The sequence below is a fragment of the Solanum dulcamara genome, chromosome 6 (assembly GCF_947179165.1).
Source record: "Solanum dulcamara chromosome 6, daSolDulc1.2, whole genome shotgun sequence".
Taxonomy (NCBI): domain Eukaryota; kingdom Viridiplantae; phylum Streptophyta; class Magnoliopsida; order Solanales; family Solanaceae; genus Solanum; species Solanum dulcamara.
The window spans coordinates 4,934,181-4,956,396 of record NC_077242.1 but is presented as its reverse complement, the minus strand read 5'-3'; the positions used below and the strand labels follow the sequence as shown (position 1 = coordinate 4,956,396).

The following is a 22,216-nucleotide window of genomic DNA, read 5'->3' as shown; positions in this document are numbered from 1 at the left end:
CCCCCAGCACCTAAAAAATCCGTGGATTAACACATACGAAAAATTGGCAAAATTGCCTAATTCCAATTACGTCGCCAATAAAATGCTCCTAAATCCCTCTATAGCGCCGTCGGGGCTACTGGAGTTGTTTCCCAGGTCGTTACGGACGCTATTATTGAAGAATCTAAGAACATTCGACCCGGACCCCGGGTACCTAAAAAATTTGTGGGCTAACACACACGAAAAACAGTCAAAATCGCCTAATTCCTATTTTGTCTCCAATAACATGCTCCTATACCCCTCTAATGCGCCGTCGGGGCTACTAGAGTCGTTCCCCAGGTCGTTACGGACGCTACTATGTAAGAATCCAAGAAAATTCAACCCAGACCCCCGGCACCTAAAATATCTGTGGGCTAACACACATGAAAAAGTGGCAAAATTGTCTAATTCCAATTGTGTCTCCAATAAAATGCTCCTATACCCTTCTAAAGCGCCGTCGGGGCTACTGGAGTCGTTCCCCAGATTGTTACAGACGCTACTATGGAAGAATCCATGAAACTTTGACCCGAACCCCCGACACCTAAAAAATCCGTAGGTTAACACACACGAAAAAGTAGCAAATTCGCCTAATTCCTATTTTGTCGCCAATAAAATGCTCCTAAATCCCTCTATAGCGCCGCCGAGGCTACTGGAGTCGTTCTCCAGGTCGTTACGGACGCTACTATGGAAGAATCCAAGAAAATTTGACTCGGACCCCCGGCACCTAAAAAATCCATGCGCTAACACACACGAAAAACTGGCAAAATCTCTTAATTCCTATTGTGTCGCCAATAAAATGATCCTAAACCCCTCTATAGAATCGTCGGGGCTACTGGAGTCGTTCTCTAGGTCGTTACGGACGCTACTATGGAAGAAATTAAGAAAATTCAACTTGCACCCCGGCACCTAAAAAATCTGTGTGCTAACACACACGAAAAATTGACAAAATTGCTTAATTCCTATTGCGCCGCCAATAAAATGCTCCTAAACCCCTCTAAAGCTCCGCCGGGGATACTGGAGTCGTTCCCCAGGTCGTTACGAACGCTACTATGGAAAAATCCAAGAAAATTTGACCCAAACCCCGGCACCTAAAAAATCTGTGGGCTGACACACACGAAAAACTAGCAAAATCCCCTAATTCATATTGCGTTGCCAATAAAATGCTACTAAACCCCTCTATAGCACCTCCGGGGCTACTGGAGTCATTCCCCAGATCGTTACGGACGCTACTATGTGAGAATCCAAGAAATTTTGACCCGGACCCCCGGCACCTAAAATATCTGTGGGCTAACACACACAAAAAAGTGGCAAAATTACTTAATTCCTATTGCACTACTAATATAATTCTCCTAAACCCCTCTAAAGCGCAGTCGGGGCTACTGGAGTTGATCCCCAAGTCGTTACGGATGCTACTATGGAATAATTCAAGAAAATTTGACCCGGACTCCCTTCACCTAAAACATTTGTGGGCTAACACACATAAAAAACTAGCAACATCGCTTAATTCCTATTGCGTCGCCAATAAAATGCTCCTAAACCCTTCTATAGCGCCGCCAAGGCTACTAGAGTTGTTCCCCAGGTCGTTACGGATGCTACTATGGAAGAATAACAGAAAATTCGACTCAGACCCCCGGCACCAAAAACATCTGTGGGCTAACACACACGAAAAACTGGCAAAATCGCCTAATTCCTATTGCGTCGCAAATAAAATGATCCTAAACCCCTCTAAAGCATCGTCGGGGCTACTGGAGTCATTCCCCAGGTCGTTACGGACACTACTCGAGAAGAAATCAAGAAAATTCGACCCAGACCCCCGGCATCTAAAAATTCAGTGGGCTAACACACATGAAAAACTGGCAAAATCGCCTAATTCTCATTGCGTCACCAATAAAATGCTCCTAAACCCCTCTATAGCACCGCCGGGGCTACTGGAGTCTTTCCCCAGGTCGTTAAGGACACTACTATGGAAGAATCCAAGAAAATTTGACCCGAACCCCCGGCACCTAAAAAATCCGTGGGTTAACACACACGAAAAACTGGCAAAATCGCCTAATTCCTATTACGTCACCAATAAAATGCTCCTAAATCCCTCTATAGCGCTGTCGGGGCTACTGGAGTTATTCCCCAGGTCATTACGGAGGCTACTATGGAAGAATCCAAGAAAATTCGACCCAGACCCCCGGCACCTAAAAAATCTGTGTGCTAACACACACGAAAAATAGGCAAAATCGCCTAATTCCTATTTCGTCTCCAATAAAATGCTCCTATACCCCTCTAAAGCGCCTTCGGGGCTACTGGAGTCGTTCCCCTGGTCGTTACGGACGCTACTATGTAAGAATCCAAGGAAATTCAACCCAGACCCCCGGCACCTAAAATATCCGTGGGCTAACACACACGAAAAAGTGGCAAAATTGCCTAATTCCTATTGTGTCTCCAATAAAATGCTCCTATACCCCTCTAAAGCACCACCGGGGCTATTGGAGTCCTTCCCTAAGTCGTTACAGACGCTACTATGGAAGAATACATGAAAATGTGACCTGAACCCCTGACACCTAAAAAATCCGTAGGTTAACACACATGAAAAATTAGCAAAATCACCTAATTCCTATTGCATCGCCAATAAAATGCTCTTAAATCCCTCTATAGCACCGCTGGGGCTACTGGAGTCATTCCCCAGGTCGTTACGGACGCTACTATGGAAGAATCCAAGAAAATTCGACCCGGACCCCAGGCACCTAAAAAATCCGTGGGCTAACACACACGAAAAACTGGCAAAATCGCCAAATTTCTATTGCATCTCCAATAAAATGCTCCTATACCCCTCTAAAGCGCCGCCGGGGCTATTAGAGTCGTTCCCCAGGTCGTTACGGATGCTTCTATGGAAGAATCCAAGAAAATTTGACCCGGACCCCCGGCACCTAAAAAATCCGTGGGCTAACACACTCGAAAAACTGGCAAAATCTCCTAATTCCTATTGCGTCGCCAATAAAATGCTCCTAAACCCCTCTATAGCACCGTCGAGGCTACTGGAGTCGTTCTCTAGGTCGTTACGGACGTTACTATGGAAGAAATCAAGAAAATTCGACCCGCACCCCCGACACCTAAAGAATCTGTGGGCTAACACACACGAAAAAGTGGCAAAATTGCTTAATTCCTATTGCGCCGCCAATAAAATGCTCATAAACCCCTCTAAAGCGCCGTCGGGGCTACTAGAGTCATTCCCCAGGTCGTTACGGATGCTACTATGGAAGAATCTAAGAAAATTTGACCCGAACCCCCGGCACCTAAAATATTCGTGGGCTAACACACACGAAAAAAGTGGCAAAATTACTTAATTGCTATTGCGCTGCCAATAAAATGCTCCTAATCACCTCTAAAGCGCCTCCAGAGCTACTGGAGTCGTTCCCCATGTCGTTACGGATGCTACTATGTAAGAATTCAAGAAAATTTGACCCGGAACCCCTTCACCTAAAAAATATATGGGCTAACAAACAAGAAATACTGGCAAAATCGCCTAATTTCTATTGCGTCGCTAATAAAATGCTCCTAAACCCCTCTATAGCACCGCCGGGGCTACTGGAGTCCTTCCCCAGGTCATTACGGACGCTACTATGGAAGAATAATAGAAAATTTGACTCGGACCCCCGGCACCAAAAATATTTGTGGGCTAACACACACGAAAAACTGGCAAAATCTCTTAAATCCTATTGCATCGCAAATAAAATGATCCTAAATCCCTCTAAAGCGCCGCCGGGGCTATTGGAGTCATTCCCCAGGTCGTTACGGACGCTAATCTGGAAGAAATCAAGAAATTTCGACCCAGAACCCCGGCATCTAAAAATTCAGTGGGCTAACACACACGAAAAACTGGCAAAATCGCCTAATTTCCATCGCGTCGCCAATAAAATGCTCCTCAATCCTTCTATAGCACCGCCGGGGCTACTGGAGTCTTTCCCTAGGTCGTGACGGGCGCTACTATTGAAGAATCCAAGAAAATTCGACACGGACCCCTGGCACATAAAATATTTGTAGGCGAACACACACGAAAAACTGGAAAAATTATCTAATTCCTATTGTGTCTCTAATAAAATCATCTTAAACCTCTCTAAAGTACCGCCGGGGCTACTGGAGTCATTCCCCAGGTCGTTACGAATGATACTATGGAAGAATCTAAGAAAATTCGACCCAGACCCCTGGCACCTTAAAAATCTCTGGGCTAACACACACGAAAAACTGGCAAAATCGCCTAATTCTTGTTGCATCTCCAATAAGATGCTCCTATACCCCTCTAAAGCGCCGCCGGGGCTACTAGAGTCGTTTTCCAGGTCATTACGGACGCTTCTATGGAAGAATCCAAGAAAATTTGACCCGGACCCCCGGCACCTAAAAAATCTGTGGGCTAACACACACGAAAAACTAGCAAAATCTCCTAATTCCTATTGCGTCGCCAATAAAATGCTCATAAACCCCTCTATAGCACTGTCGGGGCTACTGGAGTCATTCTCTAGGTCGTTACGGATGCTATTATGGAAGAAATCAAGAAAATTCGACCCGCACCCCTGGCACCTAAAAAATTTGTGGGCTAACACACACGAAAAACTGGCAAAATTGCTTAATTCCTATTGCACCGCCAATAAAATGCTCCTAAACCCCTCTAAAGTGCCGTCGGGGCTACTGGAGTCGTTCCCCAGGTCGTTACGGACGATTTTATGGAAAAATCCAAGAAATTTTGACCTGGACCCCCGGCACCTAAAAAATCTGTGGGCTAACACACACGAAAAACTAGCAAAATCCCCTAATTCCTATTGTGTTGCCAATAAAATGCTCCTAAACCCCTCTATAGCACCTCCGGGGCTACTGGAGTCATTCCCCAGATCGTTACGGACGCTACTATGGAAGAATCCAAGAAAATTTGACCCGGACCCCCGGCACCTAAAAAATCTGTGGGCTAACACACACGAAAAACTGGCAAAATCTCCTAATTCCAATTGCATCGCCAATAAAATGCTCCTAAACCCCTCTATAGCACCGTCGGGGCTACTGGAGTCGTTCTCTAGGTCGTTACGGACTCTACTATGGAAGAAATCAAGAAAATTTGACCCGCACCCCTAGCACCTAAAAAATCTGTGGGCTAACACACACGAAAAACTATGAATAGTATTCTTATGATTTGAGTCTTCCGCTAATAGAATGTAACTGAATGAAAGTGTGATTGGTTCAAGTGGTTCGCTTGAAGTCCAGAAATGGTTTTCGAGTGCCGGCCACGTCTAGGGTACCCTCCCAGGGCGTGACATGTCTCTTCGTCCTTCTTAATTCTGACAATTTGTAAGTCCATCACAAGTTTATTGAATGCATCTAGATGGTCTTGCAACAAGGTACCTGACTCCATCTTAAATGTATGAAGACGTCGTTGTAACAACATCCTTGTTGTAACCGACCAGTCCTGGTAAAGCCCTTTCAGCCTATCCCATAACTGTTTGGTCGTCTCTTCGATACTTATACTCACTTCACAAAGTACGTTAGGTGTATGGGACAGTTGGATTGAACTCAATGCATCTCCTTCGATCTTCTCCTTGTCGAAGAGTGATATGGTATCGGGGTACTTTCCGTCAATAGCATGGACTGAACCTTTCCTCCGCAGTAACGCCATCATCTAGATTTTTCAGATATTGAAGTTGTTGCACCCATTAAATCTATCAATTTTAAACTTCATGGAACTCATTGTTACTCGTTCTTCCTCTTCTACTACAATGTATTTGGAAATATAGGAAACCAAAGTAATTCTTTTCTGATGTGGAAGTTCAGACTGTGCTGCAACCACAGAGCATACTCGGACAGAACCTTGGCTCTGATAACAATTGTTAGCGGAAATGAGAAAATATAAAGAATAAGGAAGAACAAAAAAGGGGAGAGATCCAAATACATCTAAGAGAATTGCTCTATCAATTCTCTACTCTTCTAATGTATTTTACAAATGCCTTAGAATATGAGAAGACGAGTGAGAAATGTGATGAGAGGTATGTTACAAATGAATCAAGAGTTACCTATTTATATGAATAAATTCTTGCTCTTGATGTCATCCATGACATCATATTGTGTCAAGATGCCAAAGTTTATCAAGCTTTCACCTAACTTTCACCTACCAAGTTTACCAAACTTTCGTCTAACTTTAACCTACCAAGTTGCTACATTAATTTATCTAAAATCTTGTCAATTTTAACACGAAACGTTTTTTCAATAACGGAACCAAGGGTTTTCCCTTTACCAGCCATTTGTTATTTTTCCTCTATTGCAAATAAAAGAAGATGTTTTGCTTTTTAATTGATGGAAATGAGAGAGAAGTGAATTGTTGTGTATGTGAGTTCCTAAGGCAATCCGACTTTGATATTTTATAGTCCACAAGAATTATAGCCCATCCAATGAGAAGACAATCACGAGGATTGAACTCATACGCCGTTGGATGAAAGAACAAATCAACGATAGATAATGATGCTGACACATTTAACTTCTTTCAAGGATTATGATGACTTTTTTGCCAAAAAGAAAAAGGATTTTGATTAATTTGTTGCCAAAAAGAAACTCATCATAATCCTTCTTTTTTTTTAGGCAACAAACTCATCATAATCACTTTTTTTGGCGACAAACTCTTCATAATCCTTTTTTGGGGGCAATAATTAATCATAATCCTTTTTTTTGGAAACAAAGTCATCATAATTCTTGAAAGTGGTTAAATGTGTCAGCATCATTATCCACCGTTGATTTTCTCTTTTATCCAACGGCGTATAAGTTCAATCCTCGTGATTGTCTTCTCATTGGCTGGGTTATAACTCCTGTGGTCTATAAATATCAAAGTCGGATTGCCTTAGGAACTCACATTCACACAACAATTCACTTTTCTCTCGTTTCCGGCGATCAAAAAGCAAAACTTCTTTTTTCTGCAATAGAGGAAAAATAACAAATGACTGGTAAAGGAAAAACCCTTGGTTCCGATGTTGCAAAATAGTCTCGTTCCCACAACAGCAAAGTCGGTCTCCATTTCCCAGTTGGTCGTATCGCCAGATTCCTCTAAGATGGAAGGTATGCCAAACGTGTCAGTGCCGGAGCTACGGTCTTCCTTGCTGCTGTGCTTGAGTTCCTTGCAGCTGAGTTGCATTTCGCTACTATTTTTTATTTTTGATATCTCAAGTTTTTGAATTTTATATATCTGTTGATTGTTTGTATGTGCTTGAATTGGATAGGAATGTGGCGAGGGATAACAAGAAGACAAGGATCATTCCAAGGCACATTCAGTTGGCTGAGCCAGAATTTATAACATCTCCAAGTAATTTGCTGAGTTCATCATCATTCCTTACAGCCAACTGAATGTGCCTTGGAATGATCCTCGTCTTCTTGTTATCCCTTGCTGCATATACAGCTAATTCAAGCACCTACAAACAATCACAGATATGTAAAATTTAGAAACTTGAGATATCAAAAAAAAAATTAGCGAAATTCACCTCAGTTGCAAGGTACTCAAGCACAATAGCAAGGAAGACCGGAGATCTGGCACCGACACGTTTGGCATACTTTTCGGCTTTGAGGAACCGGGTGATACGACCAACTGGGAATTGGACACCGGCTTTGCTGCTACGGGAACGAGAATATTTTTCAGCAACGGAACCAACGGCTTTTCCTTTACCAGCCATTTGTTATTTTTCCTCTATTGCAAAAAAAAAGAAGATGTTTTGCTTTTTGATCGATGGAAACGAGAGAGAAGTGAATTGTTGTGTATGTGAGTTCCTAAGGCAATCCGACTTTGATATTTTACAGTCCACAGGAGTTATAACCCAGCCAATGATAAGACAATCAGAGGATTGAACTCATATACGCCGTTGGATGAAAGAACAAATCAACGATGGATAATGATGCTGACACATTTAATTTCTTTCAAGGATTATGATGACTTTGTTGACAAATAAAAGGATTACGATTAATTTGTTGCCAAAAAAAAAGGATTATGATGAGTTTGTCGCCAAAAAAAGAAGAATTATGATGAGTTTGGTGCCCCCAAAAAAAGGATTATGATGAGTTTTGGATTTGGACAAGAGATTTTTTGTAGGCAATTTTGTCCTTGATATTTGGCTTTAATAGCCCTTTAAATAATTTATAAGAAAATTTTGTTTAGATACTCCAATACTTGAATATCTGAATGTATGATTAAATATCTAATATTTCAATTCAAATTTTAAAAATTATCTTTTAGTATGATCTCAAATGTTAATTACATACATAAGTTTACTATGCACTATATGTCATTTCCTTAAATTATACACATCATCCTTAATCGCTTTGAAGTCAGAGAAGACCTTTAGTACTGTACTCTACTCTTGAACCAGCAGCCTTCGCGCCAAGCAAGACTGCCCTTGTTCCTTTTTGGAACATACTTGAAGTTTTACGGCTTATTTAAGACTAATCTGTATAATGAAAGGAGATGACATATTTTAAGTGACTAACTTATCTACGTAATAAGCTGTTGAAAATACACACAAAAAATCATAATTTAAATCGAACATATCTAATATATATGAAAACCTTATCATGTATTCAACACCTTACCTACATGAAGATTGTAACAACAAAATTATTCATTTGGATATTAAACTTGAGAACATTCTTCTTGATCATAATCTCAGTGCCAAAGTATCAGATTTTGGGTTATCAAAGCTTGTGGGGAAAGACGAAAGTAAGATAGTTACAACAATGAGAGGAACACCAGGCAATTTAGCAGCTGAATGGTTACATGAGGTCATTACTGAGAAAGTAGATGTTTATAGCTTAGGGGTTGTGATCTTGGAAATCATCTTCAGCCGAAAGAATTTGGATCGTCTTCAAGATGAGGATGATATGCATTTGCTTAGTTTGTTCATGAGAAAGGCAGTGGAGACACAAGTCGTGGAAATGGTGGACAAGAACAATGAGGACATGCAGCTACATAGAAAAGAGGCTGTGGAAATGATGAAGATTGCAGCATAGTGTTTACAAAGTGATTATACTAAGAGGCCTTCCATGTCGTTGGTAGTTAAGGTGTTGCAGGGATTAGTCGCTGCTGAAACCGACTTGGATTACAGCTTTCCATTTCCAACAATGACAAGAAGAATTGTCGGAACTAATCAAGAAAGGGAAGCTGTGGTTGGTATCAGTTTACGACTTCCATCACAGTTGCTGGTTAAGTTCCAACAGTGCGACTACATAATTGCTCCTCCATCACTTGCTTTCATTCTGTTATAAATTGTATAATTTCAATTTTTACAACTTGATTTGTGATTCTAAGTAGTATTTATCATCAAGATTGACTAGCTAATGAGTCACAGCCATATGTCCATACCTTTGAGCTATCATTTGTTATTTGCTGAGAAAAGCCATTTTGTGTTTTTCATAATTCCTTATTATATCGATACTATTTCAGGAACATAGTGCAGAAAAGTAGAACCCTAAACAGCTGAATGGATTGCCTCCTCCGTTTTATCCTAGTTCTCATTCATCTATCTTTCAGCCTGTTTAGGATTTTTCATTTTTCTTATCGTTGTTTGATTAGCTCAGTGTGTTCTTCTTTGGAGTGAGCACATGTACAAACATATTTGAAGCTCTAACGATATGGAAACTAAGATGTTTTACCCCAGAAATATAAAATGTGCTGCATATGAAGATGTATTGATACACAAAGAGGCAAATTAGAAAATAAAATTCTATTAGTAACTATTAGAAAATTCGAACAAGTACCATATACATTGCATTACACTCTTAGCTACAAATACCACATACAAGTAAAATAAAGCTACTTTAGTTTTCCTTTTACATTATGACATAGTTTACATGTTAGCCAAATGTCGATGCTAACAAAGTCAAAGCTGAGGTAAGAAAAATTTGGGAAACAGTATGCAAAAGAGAAAGATGGATCAGGTGATGAAGCATTGTTCACCTTGGCCCGGATAAAATTGAAGGCAACATTAAACTGATAGTGTCTTCCCTCTGTTGGTTGTCTGCCGCAACCTCAGGTAGGCTTGTGAAATCGTAATCCAAGTTTGTTTCAACAGACACAAAACCTTCCAATGCCTTAACCACCAATGACATGGAAGGCCTCTTGGTGAAATCTCCCTGTAGACACCACGCAGCAATGCTCATCATTTCTGTCACTGCTTCTTTGTGGATCTGCATATCCTCATTGTTTTTGTCAACAATATCCATAAGCTGCTGTTGCTCCACTTTTATTTCAAAAACACCTAGCAAATGGACATCTTCATCAGCCTGGGACAAATCCAAATTCTTTCGCCCACAGAGAACTTCCAAGAGCACAATTCCAAAGGCATACACGTCTACTTTCTCAGTGATTACCGACCTCAACCATTCAGGGGCCAAATACCCCGGTGTTCCTCTCATCCTAGTTACAACTTTGCTTTCGTCTTTCTCAATCAGTTTCGACAGCCCAAAATCAGAGATCTTAGCATTGAAACCTTGGTCTAAAAGTATGTTTTGTGGTTTGATGTCCAAATGAATTATCTTCTGGCTGCATTCATCATGAAGATAAGCTAACCCTTTGGCAATATCTGTTAGTATCCTTCGCCTTGTATGCCATGTAAGCCCATTTTCTTGATTTTTCTGATAAATCCACCTATCTAATGATCCATTTACCATGTGTTCATAGATCAGAAGCCTTTGGCTATTTTCAGCACAAAATCCAATGAGTTTTACCAGATTGACGTGGTGAATGCCACCGACTATCTTTACTTCTGTTAAGAATGATTCCATCATATGACCTAGACCATCCAGATGCTTCACAGCTATTTTGGTGCCATTACTCAGTGTTCCTTCATATACCGAGCCAAATCCTCCTTCCCCGAGCTTTCTGCTGAAATCTTCAGTTATTATTCTTAACTCATTGTAAGAGAATCGAATTAGCATTCCCGGTAACATTGGTTCGAGATCCAGAAAATCCCCAGCCTTTCTGGAATCATGTGTCCTCTTTTTGAATATAACAAAGCAAGCAGCGATACTTAAAATTATCCCAAAGAAAGCTGCAAGAGTAGATCCTATTATCACTATGTAAGGTCTTGATTTTTTTCCTCCAGAAATGGTTCGAGACTGATTCTGTGTTTCTGAGGAATTCTGCACCTTAAGAAATACTCTCTCGTACATCCCGTTCTCGGTGTCTATGAGAGAAAAGACTTCATTCATAATAAACAGCTCCCACTTGTAGCCCCATCCGAATCATATTGGAAGACAACAGCTTTGCAGAAACAGTTTGTCAGACAGGCCATTTTGTAATCTTCCAACTTTTCCCCCTCAAACCGAAATATGCTCGAAATTAGTTCATGACTGAACTCAAATGAAAAATATGTGGTATTTTTGAGCTCTTCAAAACTATGATACTGCGAAGAGTTGCAGTAAATGGGTGTCAGCTGTGAACATCCAACAATTTTTTTCCTGTCATCTAATGGCCTGAAGAAATTTTGCTCTGGCGGACAACTACATTGGCTGTTACTTGTACAAATGCCATATCTTCCACACACCATTGGGTACCCACATTTCCCGGCATATATATTAATCAAAACATCAGATATGACTTTCCAATCAAGTGTGTCCTCATCCCATTGGTATACCAGTAAATGTCCATCAGGCTCAAGCTTCATGAATTGAGCTGCTGCTGTAGGAGGGTCTTGCTGAGCTGTAGGTGTTTGACCATCAAAACTGAAATAAGTACTACTATCCGGATTACTTGAAGCATAGTAAAACTGAGGTGAATCGGAATCGATGTAAGTGGCCCAAGTTCCATTGAGAATAGCAAGAGAAAGCAAACCTAGACTCCGATTGGTTGATGAAACACTTGCTATGAGCTTCCTCCCAGTAACCAAATTCTGACCCGAGGGTAAAGAATCTGTAGGATGATCGAAAGACTGCCAAATTGTGCGATCGGCTTTGTCAAAGAGCACGAGATTCCCCATCTCTGTCATTTTTAAGCCAGAAACAGACTGGGGATCCATATACTTTCTCTCACTAGAGGTGACATCAGGGAATGCAAAGAAGATACCGAGAAGGCATTCGACACTTTGGTCACTGCAGTAGAAACCACGGAAGTGGTACTTAGTTCCATTATTTCCACTCAAAAGAATAGGTGTGAATAGAGATAAGCCATATGTGGAATCTGCAAGATACCAAAACAGCCTGTTGGTCCAAGAAGTGGAAAGTCCAGCAGTAGAATTCAAAAAACTGCCATTTAGGTACGATGAAATCTGGGAAGAAGCAAACCTGAATGACAAAAAGTGGACATAAATGATGAACAGATCCAAAAATGGTGCTTCCTGCTAGTGTGTAGAGGCCATCCTCCAGCTTGGCCTTCAGCATGACTAAAGAACCTTTAGCCACCTTTATTGTACCTCCCTCGCTCATGTACTTGTAGCCTTGTTTATCTAGAGTACCCAGGGAGATCAAATTCTTCTTCAGATCAGGAACATGACGGGCTTCTTTAATAGTCCTCACGATTCCATCACGGAAGCGAACCCGAATTAAACCAATGCTAACTATTTTACAAGTTGCATTATTGTCCATTACAACAGTTCCTCCACTTGTCTCATAGCTATTGAATTAATCTCTTCGAAATATCATATGCATAGTACAACTATAGAGTCTAACACCCACTTGTTGTCATAGACTCCACTACTGCATGATGTTATTAGAGTATATATTCATCATCAGAATTATGTACCTGCTCAACATTGGATGCACTCACCTTTTCTTTGGACTTTGACATAGGACAATCTCGTTCAAAGTGTCCTTTCTTATGATAGCCCCAACACTCTGCATTCTTCTTGTTCACACAAGACTTTGATTTGTGCTTTGATTTTCTCCTTCCCTGTTGGCTACTACGGTCTCTCACAAAGAGCCCACTAGCTTCATCATCTTTGTCTCCTTCAAAATGCCTCAGCACATCAAGTGCTTGCCGCACTTTCTAGAGAGTGATAGGAGCCTTGATATACATCATTGAATTTTCAATATCACGATATTTTGAAGTTAATGAAAATAGCAAAGCACATGCAAGTGTCTCTTCGTCCTTCTTAATTCTGACAATTTGTAAGTCCATCACAAGTTTATTGAATGCATCTAGATGGTCTTGCAACAAGGTACCTGACTCCATCTTAAATGTATGAAGACGTCGTTGTAACAACATCCTTGTTGTAACCGACCAGTCTTGGTAAAGCCCTTTCAGCCTATCCCATAACTGTTTGGTCGTCTCTTCGGTACTTATACTCACTTCACAAAGTACGTTAGGTGTATGGGACAGTTGGATTGAACTCAATGCATCTCCTTCGATCTTCTCCTTGTCGAAGAGTGATATGGTATCGGGGTACTTTCCGTCAATAGCATGGACTGAACCTTTCCTCCGCAGTAACGCCATCATCTAGATTTTTCAGATATTGAAGTTGTTGCACCCATTAAATCTATCAATTTTAAACTTCATGGAACTCATTGTTACTCGTTCTTCCTCTTCTACTACAATGTATTTGGAAATATAGGAAACCAAAGTAATTCTTTTCTGATGTGGAAGTTCAGACTGTGCTGCAACCACAGAGCATACTCGGACAGAACCTTGGCTCTGATAACAATTGTTAGCGGAAATGAGAAAATATAAAGAATAAGGAAGAACAAAAAAGGGGAGAGATCCAAATACATCTAAGAGAATTGCTCTATCAATTCTCTACTCTTCTAATGTATTTTACAAATGCCTTAGAATATGAGAAGACGAGTGAGAAATGTGATGAGAGGTATGTTACAAATGAATCAAGAGTTACCTATTTATATGAATAAATTCTTGCTCTTGATGTCATCCATGACATCATATTGTGTCAAGATGCCAAAGTTTATCAAGCTTTCACCTAACTTTCACCTACCAAGTTTACCAAACTTTCGTCTAACTTTAACCTACCAAGTTGCTACATTAATTTATCTAAAATCTTGTCAATTTTAACACGAAACGTTTTTTCAATAACGGAACCAAGGGTTTTCCCTTTACCAGCCATTTGTTATTTTTCCTCTATTGCAAATAAAAGAAGATGTTTTGCTTTTTAATTGATGGAAATGAGAGAGAAGTGAATTGTTGTGTATGTGAGTTCCTAAGGCAATCCGACTTTGATATTTTATAGTCCACAAGAATTATAGCCCATCCAATGAGAAGACAATCACGAGGATTGAACTCATACGCCGTTGGATGAAAGAACAAATCAACGATAGATAATGATGCTGACACATTTAACTTCTTTCAAGGATTATGATGACTTTTTTGCCAAAAAGAAAAAGGATTTTGATTAATTTGTTGCCAAAAAGAAACTCATCATAATCCTTCTTTTTTTTTAGGCAACAAACTCATCATAATCACTTTTTTTGGCGACAAACTCTTCATAATCCTTTTTTGGGGGCAATAATTAATCATAATCCTTTTTTTTGGAAACAAAGTCATCATAATTCTTGAAAGTGGTTAAATGTGTCAGCATCATTATCCACCGTTGATTTTCTCTTTTATCCAACGGCGTATAAGTTCAATCCTCGTGATTGTCTTCTCATTGGCTGGGTTATAACTCCTGTGGTCTATAAATATCAAAGTCGGATTGCCTTAGGAACTCACATTCACACAACAATTCACTTTTCTCTCGTTTCCGGCGATCAAAAAGCAAAACTTCTTTTTTCTGCAATAGAGGAAAAATAACAAATGACTGGTAAAGGAAAAACCCTTGGTTCCGATGTTGCAAAATAGTCTCGTTCCCACAACAGCAAAGTCGGTCTCCATTTCCCAGTTGGTCGTATCGCCAGATTCCTCTAAGATGGAAGGTATGCCAAACGTGTCAGTGCCGGAGCTACGGTCTTCCTTGCTGCTGTGCTTGAGTTCCTTGCAGCTGAGTTGCATTTCGCTACTATTTTTTATTTTTGATATCTCAAGTTTTTGAATTTTATATATCTGTTGATTGTTTGTATGTGCTTGAATTGGATAGGAATGTGGCGAGGGATAACAAGAAGACAAGGATCATTCCAAGGCACATTCAGTTGGCTGAGCCAGAATTTATAACATCTCCAAGTAATTTGCTGAGTTCATCATCATTCCTTACAGCCAACTGAATGTGCCTTGGAATGATCCTCGTCTTCTTGTTATCCCTTGCTGCATATACAGCTAATTCAAGCACCTACAAACAATCACAGATATGTAAAATTTAGAAACTTGAGATATCAAAAAAAAAATTAGCGAAATTCACCTCAGTTGCAAGGTACTCAAGCACAATAGCAAGGAAGACCGGAGATCTGGCACCGACACGTTTGGCATACTTTTCGGCTTTGAGGAACCGGGTGATACGACCAACTGGGAATTGGACACCGGCTTTGCTGCTACGGGAACGAGAATATTTTTCAGCAACGGAACCAACGGCTTTTCCTTTACCAGCCATTTGTTATTTTTCCTCTATTGCAAAAAAAAAAAAAAAGATGTTTTGCTTTTTGATCGATGGAAACGAGAGAGAAGTGAATTGTTGTGTATGTGAGTTCCTAAGGCAATCCGACTTTGATATTTTACAGTCCACAGGAGTTATAACCCAGCCAATGATAAGACAATCACGAGGATTGAACTCATATACGCCGTTGGATGAAAGAACAAATCAACGATGGATAATGATGCTGACACATTTAATTTCTTTCAAGGATTATGATGACTTTGTTGACAAATAAAAGGATTACGATTAATTTGTTGCCAAAAAAAAGGATTATGATGAGTTTGTCGCCAAAAAAAGAAGAATTATGATGAGTTTGGTGCCCCCAAAAAAAGGATTATGATGAGTTTTGGATTTGGACGAGATTTTTTGCAGGCAATTTTGTCCTTGATATTTGGCTTTAATAGCCCTTTAAATAATTTATAAGAGATTTTTGTTTAGATACTCCAATACTTGAATATCTGAATATATGATTAAATATCTAATATTTCAATTCAAATTTTAAAAATTATCTTTTAGTATGATCTCAAATGTTAATTACATACATAAGTTTACTACGCACTATATGTCATTTCCTTAAATTATACACATCATCCTTAATTGCTTTGAAGTCAGAGAAGACCTTTAGTACTGTACTCTACTCTTGAACCAGCAGCCTTCGCGCCAAGCAAGACTGCCCTTGTTCCTTTTTGGAACATACTTGAAGTTTTACGGCTTATTTAAGACTAATCTGTATAATGAAAGGAGATGACATATTTTAAGTGAATGGATTGCCTCCTCCGTTTTATCCTAGTTCTCATTCATCTATCTTTCAGCCTGTTTAGGATTTTTCATTTTTCTTATCGTTGTTTGATTAGCTCAATGTGTTCTTCTTTGGAGTGAGCACATGTACAAACATATTTGAAGCTCTAACGATATGGAAACTAAGATGTTTTACCCCAGAAATATAAAATGTGCTGCATATGAGTATTGATACACAAAGAGGCAAATTAGAAAATAAAATTCTATTAGTAACTATTAGAAAATTCGAACAAGTACCATATACATTGCATTACACTCTTAGCTACAAATACCACATACAAGTAAAATAAAGCTACTTTAGTTTTCCTTTTACATTATGACATAGTTTACATGTTAGCCAAATGTCGATGCTAACAAAGTCAAAGCTGAGGTAAGAAAAATTTGGGAAACAGTATGTAAAAGAGAAAGATGGGTCAGGTGATGAAGCATTGTTCACCTTGGCCCGGATAAAATTGAAGGCAATATTAAACTGATAGTGTCTTCCCTCTGTTGGTTGTCTGCCGCAACCTCAGGTAGGCTTGTGAAATCGTAATCCAAGTTTGTTTCAACAGACACAAAACCTTCCAATGCCTTAACCACCAATGACATGGATGGCCTCTTGGTGAAATCTCCCTGTAGACACCACGCAGCAATGCTCATCATTTCTGTCACTGCTTCTTTGTGGATCTGCATATCCTCATTGTTTTTGTCAACAATATCCATAAGCTGCTGTTGCTCCGCTTTTATTTCAAAAACACTTAGCAAATGGACATCTTCATCAGCCTGGGACAAATCCAAATTCTTTCGCCCACAGAGAACTTCCAAGAGCACAATTCCAAAGGCATACACGTCTACTTTCTCAGTGATTGCCGACCTCAACCATTCAGGGGCCAAATACCCTGGTGTTCCTCTCATCCTAATTACAACTTTGCTTTCGTCTTTCTCAATCAGTTTCGACAGCCCAAAATCAGAGATCTTAGCATTGAAACCTTGGTCTAAAAGTATGTTTTGTGGTTTGATGTCCAAATGAATTATCTTCTGGCTGCATTCATCATGAAGATAAGCTAACCCTTTGGCAATATCTGTTAGTATCCTTCGCCTTGTATGCCATGTAAGCCCATTTTCTTGATTTTTCTGATACAAGTCTATGAAGCCTCAGTGTACGCGTCTCTTTGGTCAATACAAGAGAGCGGCCTCCCGAAAACTTTCATTCCATGTGGTAGTATTATTTTTTCCCCAGAAGTTTGTCTTTTTTCAATCAGGGACCGAGCTAGAAGCACGGATATGAGTTCGCTCATACCCAATAGCTTTAGCCCAACCAATGTATTGTATAAAGAAATTTATTAATTATATACAAATATTAATTTATTTCATTCTAATATTAAATATTTTCCACAAACCGAAAGTGGTCATGCTCTGGATATTCCCTTTTACACGTGAAGGATGAATATGATATAATTATTTGTAGTGAAGGCTACACGAAATCACTTGTTTATTTTAAAGCAAAGTGGGAAGACAGACTAATGTCTTCCTTTTTCTTATTATTTTAAAGAAAGGTTCCCTTTCTCTTATTTATTCTTACAAGTTCCAAGTTGCTTCTTTATTGGTATAAAATAATAAACTAAAAAAAAATGAGAAAGACTACTGGAGACTGTCTACCCTCGTAAGCAGAAACTGCATTTTTTAATAAGTCAAGAAGTTCCATTAAACACAGCATCAAGATATGGTATCTGAGCCTACTCAAACCCCAAACGTTAGTTCATGAGGAAAAGATTTCCAAATCCATATAAGCAATCAACCGGTCCATTTCTGAACCAATATGGGGCTCTAACCCACTCTACACATCTTCACCCCCAGACCCAACTGGAGCGAGGACTGAGAGCCCAACATGTAACTCCAACCCACTCTAACACCTCATTCATGCCCCGAACAAATTGGAGCATGGATCGACAACCCAAATGAAAATAAACTTGTCTTTGATACCATGTAAAAATATGACACCTAGGCATAACTAAATTCCAAAAGGTACTTCATACGGGGAGGAATGCCCAAGTACGAATTCTGACAAATTCTTTATCTTTTGCTTAGGACTTGTATTTGTATTAGGGAATCCGTTATGTATGTATAAATATTTAATTGCAAACTCGCTAAGCTGAAAAGTTCAGAACCCATAGTTAAAACCCAGGATCTGCCTGTGAGAGAAAGTTGGTGAGAGGAGCGGCACTGCAATTTGGTAATAGATTTGAACATTCATAGATTGGACTAGTTGGAAATTTAAACATCTAATTAGCTAAGCCAAACAAACCCTGTGTCTTAAGACATTGCGGAGTAGCTCTATATCTAGGTTGTTATTAGGGCAAGTTAGGGTGGGGCAAGTTTTAACCCGCTAAGATTTAACCCACCCTACCCTACACCATTTAGAATTTTCCGAACATTTTGCCCACCGTCTCACTAAGCCCTGCCCCGCCCTACCCCAATTAAGTGTTAAGTTGTTTTCCCCAACTATTCTATGTTCTATTTAATTATACAATAAAGTATAAAATTGTTAATGTGTAGCATACATGTTATGAAAATATGAAACTAAACAAAAGGGCATTAATGGGAACAGAGCTCCAGTAGCCATGGTCATACTTGATGATGTAATTTTTGATTGATTAAACAAAACCCATTATTTTCAAACAAACAAATAATTAACCAGAAGATTAATGTGTGTGAGACTAATGTTTAATAAGATACTTGAAAGCAAGAAAGACGGATATATACTAATGACTTTTGTTTGTGTGTATAGAGAGAGGAGACGGGCAAAACCTGATGTCGAGGTTAGCAGACCCGTGCATTGCCCTATTAAAGTTTTAAAAATATTAGCTTTGACCTGCGCTGCCCTGCACCGTTTAAGTATTGCCTGCTCTGCCCCATTAAACCCTTGTAGGTGCCCTGTCCCGTCCCGTCCTTTCCCTGTCCATCTACTAGGACTAACTGATATAAAAGACATACATATATTAGGAAATTATTGTATTTGAATTAAAAGCATTTATTTGTCAAACTTTGGCCCAACTCGAGTTTCGAAGGCTACGGTTGGCCCTAACTCCTAAGGATTGGCTAGATAGATTTCTCGGTAATAAAAAAAGGCAATTGTTGCTTTAGTTCTTTGATCATGGCATGATCATTTGCTCAATACAGATGACTTTAGACTTGCTTTGTGGACCTTTTCCAATAACATGTCACAATAAAGCTTACTGGACACCACTGGTTGAAGCCCCTAATTGATCAACGATTAAAGCACACGTTCCGTAGCTGCAACACCAACATAATACGTTTTCTGTCACATATGAATTGGGGAGCCTCGATATGATTGTACATGAAGCTCAAAAATATAATGTAAAAGTAACTGAATATATTATTACATTTCACGTATTGTTTCGAAGCTTAAAAAATCTTAATTAAGCTAACTGTTTACCTTGGTTCACATAAAATTGAAGGCAATATTGAACTGACAGTGGCTTCCATCTGTTGGCTGCCTGCTCCAACTTCAGTTAGGTTTGTGAAATTGAAATCCAAGTTGGTTTCAACAGACACCAAACCTTCCAGTACCTTAAGCATCAATGACATGGAAGGCCTCTTGTTGAAATTGCCTTGTAGACACCATGCTGCGAGGCTCATCATTTCCTTCACTGCTTCTCTGAGGAGCTGCATATCCTCATTTCTGTCAACCATATCCATGAGCTTCTCTTGTTCTGCTTTTCTCCAAAAAAACACTAAGCAAATGGACATCGCTTTCATCAACCTGCGACCAATCCAAATTCTTTCGCCCGCAGAGAATTTCCAAGAGCACAATTCCAAAAGCATACGCATCAACTTTCTCAGTATTTACCGAGTTCAACCATTCAGGGGCTAAATAACCCCGCATTCCTCTCATTCTAGTCACAACTTTGCTTTTATCTTTCTCAATTAGCTTAGACGACACAAAATCAGATATCTTAGCATTGAAATATTGATCTAGAAGGATGTTTTGTGGTTAGATGTCCAAATGAATTATCTTATGGCTGCAATCCTCATGAAGATAAGCTAATCCTTTGGTTATATCTGATATTATCCTCTGCCTTGTGTTCCATGCAAATCCATTTTCTTGATTTTCACGCGTAATCCACCTGTCTAGTGACCCATTTACCATGTACTCATAGATTAGAAGCCTGTGACTTTTTTCAGCACAAAATCCAATGAGTTTTACCAAATTGATATGGTGGATGCCACTGTCACGCCCCGACAGGATACCCTAGGCGTGGCGGCACTCAGAAATCATTTCTGGCTTCCGAGAGAACCACTTGGTCTCATTACTCATTTGTTCATCAGCGGAAGACTTAAGAATACTAATGTGGCTTGTCATTATCAACATCAAAGGAAAAATAGATAATTCTTAGAAGAAGAAGTTTCTAAGGAGAACTACCCCGATAACATCATCAAACTCTGTCTATGAAGCCTCTAATACTCTTAGATGGTGCCAATGACATGTCTATGGCTACCTTAAAAGAAACATAATACTCAAAAATAATAAAAGGATAGAGAGTTCCTCCGAATACAAGAAGGACTCACCAAATAGCTGAAAAATAATGATCTTCAACAATGCGTCTGTTGAGGATCTCTAACACCTGTATCTGCATCATAAAATGATGCAGGTTGAATGATGTCAGTATGTGGAATGTATAAGTATGTAAAATGGCAGGAAGGTAAGGACATATATCAAGAAATTTCTCTCAGAAAAACTCAGCTCAGAACTCAACATCATCTCAACATTAATATGTAATGCAAATTTAAAATAATAATAAGAAATGCTTACTCAGTTGGGAGTTTCTCTAACCGACAACCATCACTTATGAGCTAGCGATGATACAACGAAGCGATGTCGTTGCCACATCCATCCAATACCTTGCCAAGGTAAAGGACATTACTATCTTGGATCCAATCATCAAAGTCCTCTTTTTGGGACTTAAGAGGCATAGTCTCCATCCTACGCTGGCTACATAGTTCTGGGGTTTGAGTCAATTAAACTCTTACCCAACTCGGTGTTCAAAACTACTCTCAAAATATGTGCTCATATTAACCTCATCATCTAGTCTCATTGGACTTTAATTTAAATCATCAAACTCATCTTATTACCTCTTCATCAATCATTATACTTCAAAAACATCATTTACATCTCATCAAAATATCTTGCTCAAAACATCATTTAATCCAAAGAATCAAATTCATTTAAACTCAATTATTTTGCTCTTTTAAAACTCAATAAAATACATATATAGTATTAATTGAAATCACTCTTTTTGTCAATGAATATTAAAAGTCAACATCCTTACTCAAAATATGTGTAAAAATATTCATGAACATCAAATCAATTGGGGTTCATGGGAAAGTAGTCATGAACAATAATTCCAATAATATGAGAGAAAACATAATAATAAGTTCAATGCATAAATATATCTAACTCAATAGAAGAAGAATTAATTTATTTAGAATTCAAGATTTGGATAAAATTTAACTATAACTCAATTATAATGAATTTAAATATTGGGCGCATGGACGAACTCAATCCAATGCTATGAAAGCCTTACATACCTTAAATCGGAAGCTTTACTCCGAATTGGAACCTTGTTGGACCCCTAGCCTTTTCTTCTTGTCGGAGCATTTTGTGTACTACCCGAGTATAAGAATCACCAAAATAGTATTTTTATACTACTAAAACTAAAACTATATTTGAGAATGAGTAAAGAAGTGTATAGAGAGAATAGTTGCTTAATAAAGCTTGATGAATAAAATAAGAAAATAAGGTGGGTATTTATAGGTGTAGAGGAGGGACCTAACAATAAATAAAATTAATTACAAAGGATGATCTTGAAAATTTAATGGAGGATTTTGATGTA

At 39.1% G+C, this 22,216-nt stretch overlaps 3 protein-coding genes and 3 pseudogenes across 3 annotated transcripts; 1 reads left to right on the top strand and 5 right to left on the bottom strand.

Moving 5' to 3' along the window:
- Nucleotides 1-7,304: 7,304 nt before the first annotated feature.
- On the bottom strand, nucleotides 7,305-7,703 carry LOC129891863 (probable histone H2A.3). Its single transcript, XM_055967338.1, has 2 exons — nucleotides 7,515-7,703; nucleotides 7,305-7,445 (listed from the first exon to the last, which is right to left on the bottom strand). Exons 1-2 carry the CDS (start codon nucleotides 7,701-7,703, stop codon nucleotides 7,305-7,307), a joined length of 330 nt encoding a protein of 109 aa, XP_055823313.1.
- An 892-nt stretch (nucleotides 7,704-8,595) lies between these two features.
- On the top strand, nucleotides 8,596-9,285 carry LOC129891862 (probable receptor-like protein kinase At5g20050; annotated as a pseudogene).
- Nucleotides 9,286-9,716: 431 nt separating this feature from the next.
- Nucleotides 9,717-12,600, bottom strand: LOC129891861 (G-type lectin S-receptor-like serine/threonine-protein kinase SD2-5; annotated as a pseudogene).
- A 2,483-nt stretch (nucleotides 12,601-15,083) lies between these two features.
- LOC129891859 (probable histone H2A.3) lies at nucleotides 15,084-15,482 on the bottom strand. The gene is made up of 2 exons (XM_055967336.1): nucleotides 15,294-15,482; nucleotides 15,084-15,224 (listed from the first exon to the last, which is right to left on the bottom strand). The coding sequence occupies exons 1-2, from the start codon at nucleotides 15,480-15,482 to the stop codon at nucleotides 15,084-15,086; spliced, it is 330 nt and encodes a 109-aa protein (XP_055823311.1).
- A 1,016-nt stretch (nucleotides 15,483-16,498) lies between these two features.
- On the bottom strand, nucleotides 16,499-17,456 carry LOC129892646 (G-type lectin S-receptor-like serine/threonine-protein kinase SD2-5; the record flags this gene model as incomplete). The annotated part of the gene is made up of 1 exon (XM_055968232.1): nucleotides 16,499-17,456. A coding segment is annotated over one exon (702 nt), but the record flags the coding sequence as incomplete, so codon positions are not given.
- On the bottom strand, nucleotides 17,456-20,572 carry LOC129892645 (G-type lectin S-receptor-like serine/threonine-protein kinase SD2-5; annotated as a pseudogene).
- Between the last annotated feature and the right edge of the window lie 1,644 nt (nucleotides 20,573-22,216).